Source organism: Propithecus coquereli, unplaced genomic scaffold, assembly GCF_000956105.1.
Source record: "Propithecus coquereli isolate 6110/MARCELLA unplaced genomic scaffold, Pcoq_1.0 Scaffold241, whole genome shotgun sequence".
In the NCBI taxonomy this organism is placed as follows: domain Eukaryota; kingdom Metazoa; phylum Chordata; class Mammalia; order Primates; family Indriidae; genus Propithecus; species Propithecus coquereli.
The window spans coordinates 2,052,302-2,065,706 of NW_012147964.1; the positions used below are offsets into that span (position 1 = coordinate 2,052,302).

The window sequence follows — 13,405 nt, forward strand, 5'->3', positions numbered from 1 at the left end:
AGGGGCTCAGTCAGCCACGATTCGCGCTGCCGCAGCGCCCCCTGGCGGCTACGGCCCGCCAGCCCCGCTGGGCCGCAGGTTTCCGGGAAGCCGCATGTTCCCTCTGAGCCCAACCGCCTTGGAGAAAAATAGGAAGAAAGAAATTTGAAACATTTCCCCTTCTTTAAAAACTGTGAAATGTGAACAAATAGCAGACGATTTCGTTTTGGAGGTCAGTTTGCCCACAGCCAGACCGGGCCCGGCAGCTGTGTCCCTCTGCTTGGAATGATGTCTTTCTGCGACCGTTGGGTATTTATTTAACGAATGTCCTCCTGTGCTCTGGGCCCAGAGAGGGTAGTGTTTTGCCCATTGTCACACAGCACATGTGTGGCTGGACACTTGACCTGGGCAGAACTGGGTGGTGCTGTGTTTGAATTGAGAATCTGGAGGGCCACCCGCAGGCACCTAGGATGTGACATGCACAGACAGTGTCACCAGGGGGCGCCACTGGACAGCGGTGCCAGCCTCCCGCTGCCTGGGCTGGGCCGAGGGCTGGTCCCTACTTCCGAGCCTGGAGAGGTGGGGACCCCCCAAAAGTGCCCAGTCCCGGAGGTGGAGCTCAACCCCTGGGGTCATACAGATGCAGGGTCTTCCGAAATCATTGCCTAAGGCAGCTGTTTCCAGGCTGGGACTGGAGCCCAGAGAGGGCAGACACCTCGCCTGAGGCCACACAGCAGGTCCCCCCATGTCCCCCATCCCTGGGGCTTGCCTAGGCTCACAAATGCCATCCCCTAGTGCTCCTGGGCGGGGGATATTTTATTTTTAACCTGTTCAGTGGCTGTAGCCTTATTATAGCCCTGGGACGTGGCCACGGTTTCCAATTTCCAAGGGGAATTAAAAAACCTTTTCTCTTCCCAAGAAAAGGAGCCACCTGAGACCTCTCGGGTGAGCCCGGCCCAATCTCCTCTCTTCCCTGCGGCTCCCCTGGGGTCCCCAAACCTCTCACTGGGCTCCATGCCAGCTCCCACCCCGGAAGTCCCTTTTTCCTCTCTGCGTGGTGCCTGGGCCCCGGCTCCTCCCTCACTTGCTGCCGTGGAGCCTCAGCGGGTCCCCACCCCTCTCTGGAGTCCCCGTTAGTCAAACGGGGCTACGATGCTCTCCGGCACCGTCTGCTGATCTGCAAACTGTGGCTACCTGCGGACCGTCCTCACGATGTGCCCACTGTATTTACTCACCGTAGTTAGTTTTTAGAGATGGGGTCTTGCTATGTTGCCCAGGTGGCCTCAAACTCTTGGCCTCAAGTGATCCTCTGGCCTCGGCCTCCCTAAGTGCTGAGGTTACAGGCGTCAGCCACCGTCCCCAGTTGTTATGATCAATTTCATTAACCTTTGTAAAAAACCAGCTTTCGGTTTCATTGATTTTTTTCCCCAATCATTTGCTCATTTCTATTTCAATGACTTCCTCTCTGTTCTTTCTTCACCTCTGATTATTTTGGGTTTACTTTGCACTTACAGTATTTTTCTAGCTCTTCAGGTGAAACTTTAGGTGAAACTTCTTTGAATGAGCCTCGTGAGCGAGTTCATGTATTCATTCAACAAACGCGTAGTGAGCAAGACTGTGTCAGGCCCTGTTCCAGGTGCCCGGGACCCAGCAGGGGATGAGCTTGTGTAGTTGATGTTCTATGGAAGGGGACAGCACAATGGACCAACAAGGAAGCAAATCTAAAACACAACGTAATGGCCGGGCACCGGGGCTCATGCCTGCAATCCCAGCACTTTGGGAGGCGAAGTGGGAGGATCACTTGAGATCAGGAGTTCAAGACCAGCCTGGGCAACATAGCAAGACCCCTTCTCTATAAAAAATATATAAAAATTAGCTGAGCGTGGTGACATGTGCCTGTAGTCCCAGCTACTTGGGAAGCTGAGGTAGGAGGATCCCTTAAGCCCAGGAGTTGGAGGCTAGAGCGAGCTATGATGATGCCACTGCACTTCAGCCTGGGCGACAGAATGAGACCCTATCTCTAAAACAAAAAAGGGCTAAAGAAATACACAGAGGGGTCATGCTAGAGCATGCCTGGGACTGCACTTTGGATGATCTGGGAAGGCCTCATGGAGGAGGTGACATTTGATCAAGGCCATTGCTTTAATAGACATTAAATAATCAATAAATACAAACGATAAATCAATATTTAGCACCATTAAGACTAATTAATAATTAGTGTCTATTAAACTGACAGACCTTTAGAGGCAGGCTTTACTAAAGGACATTAGGGCAGGGGGCAGGGGCATCTCGCGTGTCCCGCTCAGTGCTGGGGTTCGACGTCTCCTCTGCAACCCACGGAGACACAGCAGCTGGGCCCGCAGGGAACATTCTTCTCTCCCTCTGCCAGGGGCGGTGCCACATCTGGGCCGGGTCTTGCCTAACACATGTTTTGGTCGCCGCGCAGTGGAACCACCCTCTTGTTTTTCCAGTCCTGACCGAGTCTCCCCGCAGGAACCCACACCCCCACCCGCCCTCTCTCCTGGGACACGGCTCTAATGTCCCTGGGCCAGTCGTCTCGCCTTTCCGGCCTGTGATGTGACTCCGAGCTGTGCTATCTTTAACCTTGGGCGGGGACGTCCACGCTGCTCGGATAACGGCCCTGGAATTTCACAGGGGAGGTGGCCCCGGGTCTGGCAAAGCCATCGGGGCCTGCTCATGTCCCCAGCGACTGCCCCAAGTAGTCAGAGGACACGAGTCCCCAGAGGCGAGAGGCATGCATTCACTCACTCACTCGTTCACTCGCACCGTCGACACATATTTACGGGCCCCAGCCCGCGTGCTGAGGACACAGCAGAGACCAGGGCCTCCGCAGGGCTCCCGAGGGGCCGAGAAGTGTTGCCCAAGCAGACAAGCGAGTGAACGGGAGAACTTCAGGCCCCGACTTCCGTTATGCGGAGACAGACGGCAGCACGCAGGGGAGGGCAGCGAGTTGGGGTGGGGGCGGGCTGACTCTGACACCCTCTGGCTTGGGTTTAACCCCTGACCCCGGTTCTCCGGCTGGGTAAGCCTGGGCAAGCCCCTTCCCCTCCCTAGACCTATTTGCTCATCTACAAATGACTCCGGTCATTGGCTGTGTGGCGTTGGGCAGGTCACTTGATCTCTCTGGGCTTTTTCCTTCACTGATAAATTGCAGGTAGTAACTTTATTATTGCAGACCGTTTTTGCTGTCCTCTACAGCATTTATTCCATTTTCCGGCAACCCCCCTATTTCCCTTGGACGACTGACCGTCTGGGATGGTGGGTGCCTCTCCCAATCCCACCCAAGGTGACTCGAGGCAAGCCAATCGGCTCGTCCCACTCCTGGGCTACTGTGATTGGCTGAGGGAAGGACAAGTGACCCAGGCTGGTCCAATCAGAGTGAGCCCCGGGATTTTGGCTGGGAGAAAGATGCTCTTTTCTCCTGCTGGGGTAGATTCTGCCGGCTGCTATCTTGGGGACCCCCCCACCCCCACAGCAGTCTGAGAGCAACTAATCAACCAGGTCATCAGAAACCATTCTGATCTGCTGGATCAACCCTCACCTGAAACCTGCCAGAGCTTGAAGATGGCCTTCCTTAGAAGGAAGGAGGCTAAAGTCACCACTCTCAAGTTTTAGCTTTTGAAGGAAGCGTTCAGCCCTAATTTTTCCTTGTGGAGCGATGTGCTTGGGCTCAGGGGCAGCGATTCTGACAAGACCCAAAAGGGAGCTGAGGCAGGATAGCCACCTGCCCCAGGGACGGGAGAGCTTGTGCCAGAGCAACACCAAAAAGCAAGCGAACAGGGACTCCGGTGTCCACCTTCTCAGCTGCGCTTCTATCTCGTGCTCCTCCAACCCCTGGGACGGACGGGCAGAACAAGGCGTGGGCCTCACAGCCCTGAGTTCGGATCTCAGCTCTTCCTCCACGTGCTCTGTGTCCTCAGGCAAGTGTCTTAACCTCTCCTAACAGCCTCGGCTGCCCCCACTTGCCAGACAGGGAGAATAACATCTGCCTTAGAGGCTGCTGTACAGACACGGCGGCACACCGAAGCACGGGGAACAGCGCCCCACATACAGTAAGGGCTCAAGAAATGCTCACTGGTGTGACCAGTCTGCTAGGAGACGGCCCTGCGAGCCCCTGCGGGTTCAAATCCACTCCGTCAACACAGCAGGGACACAGTCACACCACAGCCCAACAGGCGCCGCCTGTCAGTCGCCCGTCCCCAAACCAAGCCAGATGGCAGTTGCACGAAACCAGGACGTGGAGAAAGAACCCCCCAAACCCCACGCGCCACCAGAGGTGCGACATCCCCAGACAGGGGCCCTTCCCCGCCGTGACACGAGGTAAAGGCTCCGGGAGACGTTCGCGACTCCGGTGTCACCCCCAAGTCGTTGTCCCTAAGGGGGCTCCATAGAAACCTACCAAACCAGCTAACGGGGTGGCGCTTTTTGACCGGCGTTGAACTGTCCTGGTATGGAGAGAACCAGAATTTTCAAATGTAGAAAGTTGACGCGAGGAGGCAAGAGAAAGGAAGAGGGGCAGGACTTCCCTCCTTAGCCTGAAGCGGCTCTAGGACGCCCACCAAGTTCACGGGACGGCACCTCACTGGCTGTCAGCGCGGCTCGCCGGAAGCCAGGCCCGGCCCGAGCAAAACACAGCAACCGCCACCCGGTCCCTGTCGCGCCTCCTCCAGCCTGCTGTGAGCAGCCTCCTGGTGACCGCAGCCTTCTCCGCCTTGACGGAGGCTCACGCCATCCATTTTTTCCCGTGGCAACCCTACCCCAAACTCCTCTAATTAGACAGGGCGGCCCCACCGCTCGGTTTTCACCCGGGCCAATACCACGGGTTTCCCAGACTCCTGCCTTCCCACCCTGGACGCCCGCTCTACCCACACCAACGACCCGGCAGGCGATGCTCTTCGAATACCTTCTTTTTAATGACTTAAATGCCAGCGCAGACACTCACAATTTCAAGGGTCTCGTTTCCTCGTTCTGTGCTTTGGAAGGGGCAGGAACTGCCTTTCCTGCCTTGGCTAAGTTGAAACCTTGTCTTGCAAATAAATGATTTCCTAACAAACACTGCAAACGATGCCTACTGTCCTTCGAGGGGCAGGACGGCGGGGCGCCCACTGCCGCTGCTCCCGAGGGCCCGTCTGTGGCCACCACGGGAGCGGGACGTGGGGAGAGAGGATGCCACGCTCCGGAACGCCACTCTCCTCCCGAGCTGCTTCCCTTCGGCGACTCGCCGCTCTCCAGACAGATGAAGACCCCGCCTGCCTGCCAGGGCTTGCGTGACCTCGCTCCTGAGCAAACTCCTGCTGGGGCAGATCCTCCAGCCCCGCCCTGAGTGACGGGAAACCGAGGCTGCACACAGCTCAGCCGGCAGGTGGCTGCTGACGCTCGCCGTCCCAGCCAGCGATTTACCGAGTTAGCTCTGGCTGGGCCTTTCTCGGGAAGATTCCCGTCCTCGACGGGGCAGCCGACACGATGGCTCAGGCCACCTGTGCGCGTGCCCACGACGAAAGGAGAGATCGTCAGATCGGCGGGGCTGAGCGGCCTGCAGTCTGAACTTGGAAACTGCGGCAACCCAGACCCAACCCAACCGTGTCACTGCCTGCTGGGTGGCAAACCGCCGTCAGGCTTTGATGTCACTCCTTTGGCAAGAACGGTTCTCTTTCCAACGGAAGATGGGAGGCCTACGAGAGGCAGAAGAGTGAAGTTTTGTAAAAACATACGACCACCCGTGTCTTAGGGACCACGACCATGGGCTTGTCCCTCTCGGCAAATGCCTCATACGGTAAAGCTCGCTCCCTCCCTGTGGCCTTAGCCAACTCAGGCACCACGAAATCCTCACTGCTTCAAGTTAACTTACATAAGAGTCTGACAAATGAATTCTTAAAAAAAAAAAAAGAAAAGAAAAGGCGGTAAAATCTCAGAACTTCTGTGCAACGCCTGTAACCTGCCCACTTATGAAATAAACAGAACACCAAACCAACTGAAAGCTATGCAAGCGGCAGGCTGCCCTGGGCAGAGCCCTGCCCGCACACCCACGACCGCGGGGACGCAGGAGCAGGGCTGGAAGAAATGAGAGGTGGTCTTTGCTTCTTGACTTTCGAACTCTCGACCTTGGGAAACCCCAGTCCCGACACTGTATGTGGCAGCTGGATTCATCTGGCCACGTGAGAGGCGGGGGAAGGCAGACCGGTTCTCAACTTCTTCCTGCGTTTGTGGCACGGAAGGAAGGCAACGGCTTTATTCCCTCGGCCTCTAGGTAAGAAGGCGAAGGCCTCGGAAACCCGGGCAGACAGGATACAGGGAAGGTCTTGGGTCTTCTCCCAATTCGGGACGTGTGGCTGGGCTCCTAGAGAAAGACAGTCCTCCTAGCGCATGATCCTGAGGGCTTCTAGCACCAGCGGCTCACGAACTCCTTCCCCTCTGCCCGCAGGTGAAGGGGACGGGAGGTGGAAGAGCCCTCCTCCGATTCCGGCCTGTTTGGAGACGGCAAGAACGGGCGTCTGCCACGCACCTCCCCGCCTCCTCCCCTCGCAGGCGCAAACGCTCTGGGCAGGTCAGTGCAGTTCAATGAAAGCCTCCAGCTCTTCTGGGATAAAGCCCTTGTAGGGGATCTTGTTCTTGTCCAGGGCCCGGGCTGCAAGGCACTGCAGGGTCACGTAGTTGAAGGGCTGCATGGTGCTCCGGGCCAGCAGCTTCTCGTCCAGCAGCTCGTAGGCCGTTTTCTTGAAGGCATTGGTGGCGTCCATGTGGGCCCCCGCCTCGATCAGGGCGTTCATGATCGCCGGGCAGTTGTTCTGGGCTGCTATGTGCAGCGGAGTGTTGTTGTCAAAGTCCCTGCCGTCCGGGTCAGCCCCGCAGTCGAGCAGCACTTGGACCACGTGGAGCGAGGGGAATCTGCCCACCGGGTAGCGGCCCACGTTCGTGGTCTCCTTGTCCACAGCCATGTGCAAAGGGGTGAAGCCGTTCTTGCCCCGGGGAGCACACTTGAGCAGGCGGTACACGGTCTGGTGCTTCATGTGCTCCTGGCCGGGGCTGCACTCCACTTTCTCCAACAGGTAGAGCAGGTGCAGGATGATGGCCAGAGCCTTGGTGAACTGGGCTGAGTCCCCGGGTTCCTTGGGCATCTGCAGGGCTCGCTCCACTTCCCGGACCCCTTTGCTGAGCACCCCCATGAGGTCTGCGAAGCCGATCTGTGTGCCCAGGCTGCCCTTGGTGGACCGGTCCTGCAGCACATAAGAGAAGAGTTCGGCAAAGGAGAGGAAACTGCTGGCGGTCATGGGGCTCAGGGGCTCCAGGTTGTTCTGCTGCATGTCCAGGGCGTACTTCCACAAGCGGATGCAGCGCTCGAAATTGCCGGAGTCGGCGTACACCGCGCCCCGGTACCGGATGTAATAGGAAGTGTCCGGGTGGGAGGGGCCGAGGATGCGCTCCCGGATCAGCAGGGCCTGCATGCGCATCTCATCCGGGTCGGTTATCAGCGCTTCCAATTCCTCGGTGGTGTTCACCTCCCTGGAGTAGTCATAGGCCAGGACCAGCTGCTGGGGCTCGGGCTTGGGCAGGTACTCGCCCCCCTGGTGGCGCAGCTCCATGGCCCGTCTCCAGTGTTTAAGGGCCCCCAGCAGATCTCGCTTCTTATCCACATACGTGGCTCCCAGCAATTCCAAGGCTTCCACGGCAGCTTCTCGGCTGGTGGGGCAGCAGCTTTCGTAAGATTCACCGTTTGCTGGTTCCTCCGGGGAGGAGCTGCAGCACTGAGCCCCCTGGGGCTGCACACACCCCTGGCTGGTGGAGGGACCTTCTCCCCCGGCGGCCTGCTCCTGGCCCGGCTGCTCCTGGATGAGGTACTCCACGATGTTGGTGTGGCCCGTCACGCTGGCCGCCAGCAGCGGGGTCATGCCGTAGCCGTCGCGTTCCATGCGGGCGTTGCAGCCCAGCAGCAGCTGCAGGATCTCCAGGCTGCCGGACTCGGCGCAGTCGTGCAGGGCGGTGTTGCCCTTGGCGCTGCGCCGGTTCACCTGCGCGCCCTGCTCCAGCAGGTAGCGGGCGATCTCGCGGTGGCCCTTGTAGCAGGAAATCATGAGGCAGGTGTGCCCGTGCCGGTTGGCCACCTCCAGGTCGGCCTGGTGCTCGCCCACCAGGTAGCGCACCACCTCGAGGTGGCCGTCGAAGCAGGCGGCGCGCAGGGGCGTGGAGTTGGTGCGCGTCGTGCGGTTCACCGAGGCCCCGCGGCGCAGCAGGCTCCGCACCACGTCCAGGTGGCCGGCGGCGGAGGCGGCCCACAGCGGCGGCGCGCCCTCGATGGTCTCGCCATCGAAGTGCACCGAGCCGCCGGCCTCCACGCTCGCGCCGCACCGGTCCACCAGGTACTCCACCACGTCCAGGTGGCCGTAGCGGGCGGCGATGAGCAGCGGCGTCCCCCCGCCGGCCACCTCGCCGGTCAGCTCGTCCAGCTCCTCCCGGGTCCGGCCGCTGAGCAGCTTCTGGAGCAGCTGCAGCTTGCCGTCGCGGGCCGCATTGTACACGGCGGTGCGGAGGTCCATGGTGCGGGCCTCCGCCAGGCCATGGGCCGGCCGCCGGGAGACGGGGAGAGACGGCGGATCACAGCCCGGCCGGGCGGGCAGCAACCTTCACCGTCTCCCCCACCGCCATCTTAGGGGCTCCTCTGGCGGAACAAAATGGCTGCCGCGACCTGGCGCCGTCGGCGTGTTGGAGCACGCCGGGAAATGGAGTCCTCTGCGGTGGCCCAGTCTATAGAACGAAGAAGCAACTATGAGGGCTTAAGTCTACATTTCCCAGAAGGCCGCGGGCCAACTGCTGCAAACTGTGAGCGCGCTGCATGGTGGGAATTGCCGTTCCAATGGCAGAGGATGACAGCCGAAATTGGCAATCCGAGGACTACAATTCCCATCATGCAACGCCACATGCTATAGCTGTGGGACCCGGGGAAATATGGTGACGTACTTCCCGAGGCTGTCCCTGAGGCACCAGACTGGGAAAACAGGCGCGGGCTTCCCCTAAAAGACTACATTTCCCGAAAAGGCATCGCGAGGGACTCGCAACCAATCAGGAACGAAAATGAAGGCTCAAGTAGGCTCAGCGGTCGTGTGTGATTTGTGCCCGGCCTGGGCGAGCCGCCTACCGGCAGGGGGCGCGCGGGTGAAGCGGAACAGCGGGGCTGGAGCTGGGAAGACAGGTGGCGATAAGGGTCAATATTCATCATTCGTAGCCGGAGCAAGAGAGAGCCCCGTCTCTGCTAAAAATAGAAAAATTAGCCAGGTGTGGTGGCACCTGTAATCCCAGCTACTCCGGAGTCTGAGGCAGGAGGATCGCTTGAGCCCAGGAGTTGGAGGTTGCTGTGAGCTAGGCTGGACACCACTCTAGCCTGGGCAACAGAGTTAGACCCTGTCTCAAAAAAAAAAGCACTCATTCACTTCTTATTCATTCATTCATTCATTCATCATCGTTCATGTCAGGTTTTCCTTCCCTTTTTAAGGCTGAATAATATTCCATTTTATGGATATACTACATTTTCTTCTTTATTTCTTGTATTTTAACATTTTTCTTTATTTTTTTCCTTCAAAAATTCAGCTGCAAATATACTACATTTTCTTTATTCATTCATCCACCTATGGACATTGGAGACGCTTCCACCTTCTGTCTGTTGGGAACGATGGTGCCGTGGACGTGGGTGTCCTGTGTTTTCTTATTTTTTTCTTTTTTTGTTGAGACAGAGTCTCGCTCTGTTGCCCAGGCTAGAGTGCAGTGGCGTCATCATAGCTCACTGCAGCCTCAAACTCCTGGGCTCAAGTGATCCTCCTGCCTCAGCCTCCCGAGTAGCTGGGACTACAGGCGCCACCACACTCAGCTAATTCTTTCTATTTTTAGTAGAGACGGGGTCTCGCTCTTGCTCAGGCTGGTCTTGAACTCCTGACCTCAAACGATCTTCCCACCTCGGCCTCCCAGAGGGCTGGGATTACAGGTGTGAGCCACTGCGCTCAGCCTCCAGATAGGATTTCATGATGTAGTTTTAATGTTTGTAATGAACAGATTCAACCATTTAAAACGTACATACACACAACCCAAAGTAATTTATTTCCTGACACACAAAAAGCATTAGATCGAACTCTTAGAGGATGGAGTTGAAAAGTCAGAATTTCTGCAGTGACATCAGGACTCTTAAAATTTCCAACACAGAATCCTAGACTCAACTATGATTTCGAGGTCACATAGATGTCTATCAACCTAAAAGCTTTGTTATGTGTTAATGTCCCTCCACAGATGGCAACGTTCTACAATGTAATTGTTCTTTCCACAAGGTAATTACAGGATTTATGTAAAAAATTAATTCACTAGACGGATCAAGGTCTGGTACTGGGACAGCAGCTTAAAGTTGCATGTTGAACATCCTTCAAGGCTGCCAGGGCACGCCCGGGACTGGGCAGCAGACCATTTAGGGATATGGGAGGCTCCAGCCAGATGGACTGTAGTCAACCCTTGGGACATTTCCTTGTCCCTCTTGCAATGTTTTGCATAGCAGGGAGGCTAAGTGTTTTTAGTGAAAATACTTTATTCGCCACTTGCCTCTCAACATAGCCAAGGGGTTAATTCTGAAACCCGAATTCCTGGGTTCGACAGGCAAGCCTGCTTCCAAACAGTTGTATGGCTTCCGGGTAGTGGCTCAAGCTCCCTCAACTTAGCTTTCTCATCTGTAAAATGGGAATGAAATGCCGCGTGAGGCTTGAGAGGGAAAATACACTGAAAAGTGCTCTGTAAACTCCAGTGTGCGAGGCGTTGGGGTAGGTAGGGGTCACCTTGTGAAAGGGGATTCCTCCTTTATCCCCTACGGCTACCGTCATCACCACTGCCGTGAGAGATAGCATTAGGGCTGCCGTAACAAAGTGCCACACCGGGTGGCTTAAATAACAGAAATTTAATTTCTCACAGTTATGGAGGCTGGAAGTTCAAGATCAAGGTCTTGGCAGGCTTGGCTTCTCCTAAGGCCTCTCTCCTCGACTTGCAGATGGCTGCCTTGGCAGTGTGTCCTCACATGGCCTCTTCTCTGTGCACACCTGTCCCTGGTGTCCCTTACCTTCTTACAAGGACACTAGTCATACTGGATTAGACCCTACCCTTGTGACCTTATTCTAACTTCATTACCCCCCGAAGGCCCTGTCTCCAAATGCGGGCATATTGGGGGTTAGGACTTTGACATGTGAATTGCACGGGGGGACACAAATTCCATCCATAACAACCATCATTAGCATCGTCATCACCAACATCATTGGTACAGCCATTATCATCATCGTCATCTTCATCACTGATATCACCATCATCAATATCATTGGTATCATCATGTGACATCATCACCCCATCTCCCCTGTCATGATCATACCCACATCGGCCTCCTCATCATCTCCATCACCACCATCACCATCATCATCACCATCACCATCATCACCATCATCATCACCACCATCATCACCATCATCATCACCACCATCATCACCATCATCATCACCACCACCATCATCATCATCACCATCATCATCACCACCATCATCACCATCATCACCATCACCACCATCACCATCATCACCATCACCATCACCACCATCACCATCATCACCATCACCATCACCATCACCATCATCATCACCATCACCATCATCAGCACCATCACCATCATCAGCACCATTATCACTATCACCATCATCATCACCGTCATCATAGTTAACACCACCATCATCATCATCACCATCAGGGAAACGGGCCAATGCTAGAGATCAGCAACGCTTCCCCTCCTAAGTCCCTGGGAGCTTGCTCTATTTTTATCAGTTTCCAACCTAATCTACTATATCATTTACATATTTAGGATGTTTGTGTTTAAAAAAAAAAATCTGTGGAACGAATAAAGAAATAACCCCAGGAAGCATGTTGTAACCACGGCGCCACCCTGCCTAAGATTCTCCCGTGCTGGCATATTCTGGGGTCTCTGCTACTTTCTTTTCTTTCATTCTGATTTTTTCCCCCTGTGGCTTCCAGGGTTGCAACCATGAGGAGAAAAACAGTTGGGGGGGTACAATTTGGTGGCGAATGTGGCCCCACACCAGTCGACTGGCCCCTCCCTGGCCCCTCCGCCATCTGGGTGCCTGTTCTCCCGCTACCTGTCTCCGCGCCAGGCTCCAGGCCTGCAAACATCCTCTCGCCATGCGCCGGCACATCTCCATCTCGGGCCACCCGCCAGGCGCACACAGCGGGGTGTCATCAGCTCCAGCGCTGCCTAAACACTGCTGCCTGTGCGGAGCCAGGCCAGGCCACCTGCGCGGGCCAGGGAGGCTACGGGGACAGTTACAGACGCACCAAACCTCTCGGTGTGGAGGGGGCGGGAGACTTTCATCCTAGGGTGCTTTATATTTTTGTAATGGAAAAATATGTTAAACATTCAGATAAACAGAGAAAATATTAATAGACCCCAAGCTAGCAGTGCCAAGGATGAGGCAGATTCATTTATTTCATAAATATTTACCAAGAGACGACCGTGTGTCCGCAGCTGGGCTATACAATGGAGCAAAATAAACAGAAGAGACCCTTTCACTAGAGAATCTGACATATAAATGGAGAAACTGGCAAAAAAAAAAAAAGAATATATTAGTCTGCTCAGGCTGCCGTAGCAAAATAGCCCAGCCGGGGGCTTAAACACTGAAAGTTACTTTCCCACAGTTCTGGAGACTGAATGACTCAACGTCTGAGAGCAAGATAGGGGTGGGACTGGTTTCTTTTGAGGTGTCTCTTCTTGGCTTACAAACGGCCACCTGCCCAGTGCAGCCCTGGCCAAATTCCTGCCATACAGGAGCCGCGAGATGTAAGAAAATGATCAGTATTTTAAGCGTGAACATTTTGGGGTCATCTGCAACGTTGCAATAGTAACCAGAACAGTGCCACTTGCTAGCTGGTAGCTTTAATGTGTGTGTCTGTAATTACTAACCAAATCGCACAGTTGCCCAAGAGTTTGTTTGTGATGTCTGTTTCCTCTCCAGGGAACTGCCTGTTCATCGGGAAAATATGCCATGGTTTAATTTCTAAGAAACGATCTCAATGTGTCTTCATTTCCCCGAAGGGACTAGATAATGTATACCACTTAGCACGGCCTGAGGTATCGGAATATATCATTGCTTCATTCGTTCATTCGTTCATTTATTTATTTGTCCACATTTTTTCTTTACATGTTTAGGACCTACTATGTTCTGGGCTGTGCTCTAGAGGCTGGAGATTTGGCGGCTAATATTATTAATTGTCGTGGTTCTGAGAGTGGACTCCACCAGACAGGTCTCACTGGGGGTTTCTCGTGTGGCTCAAGACGGAGGGAGGCTGGAGTCGGAGTCATCCTGAAGGACTTCAGCTGGAACTGCTGCCT

General features: G+C 55.3%; 1 protein-coding gene across 1 annotated transcript; it reads right to left on the bottom strand.

The window, feature by feature from the left end:
• Window positions 1-4,899: 4,899 nt before the first annotated feature.
• FEM1A (fem-1 homolog a (C. elegans)) lies at window positions 4,900-8,710 on the bottom strand. Its single transcript, XM_012646225.1, has one exon. It carries the CDS (start codon window positions 8,529-8,531, stop codon window positions 6,546-6,548), a length of 1,986 nt encoding a protein of 661 aa, XP_012501679.1. The 5' UTR covers window positions 8,532-8,710; the 3' UTR covers window positions 4,900-6,545.
• Window positions 8,711-13,405: the final 4,695 nt, after the last annotated feature.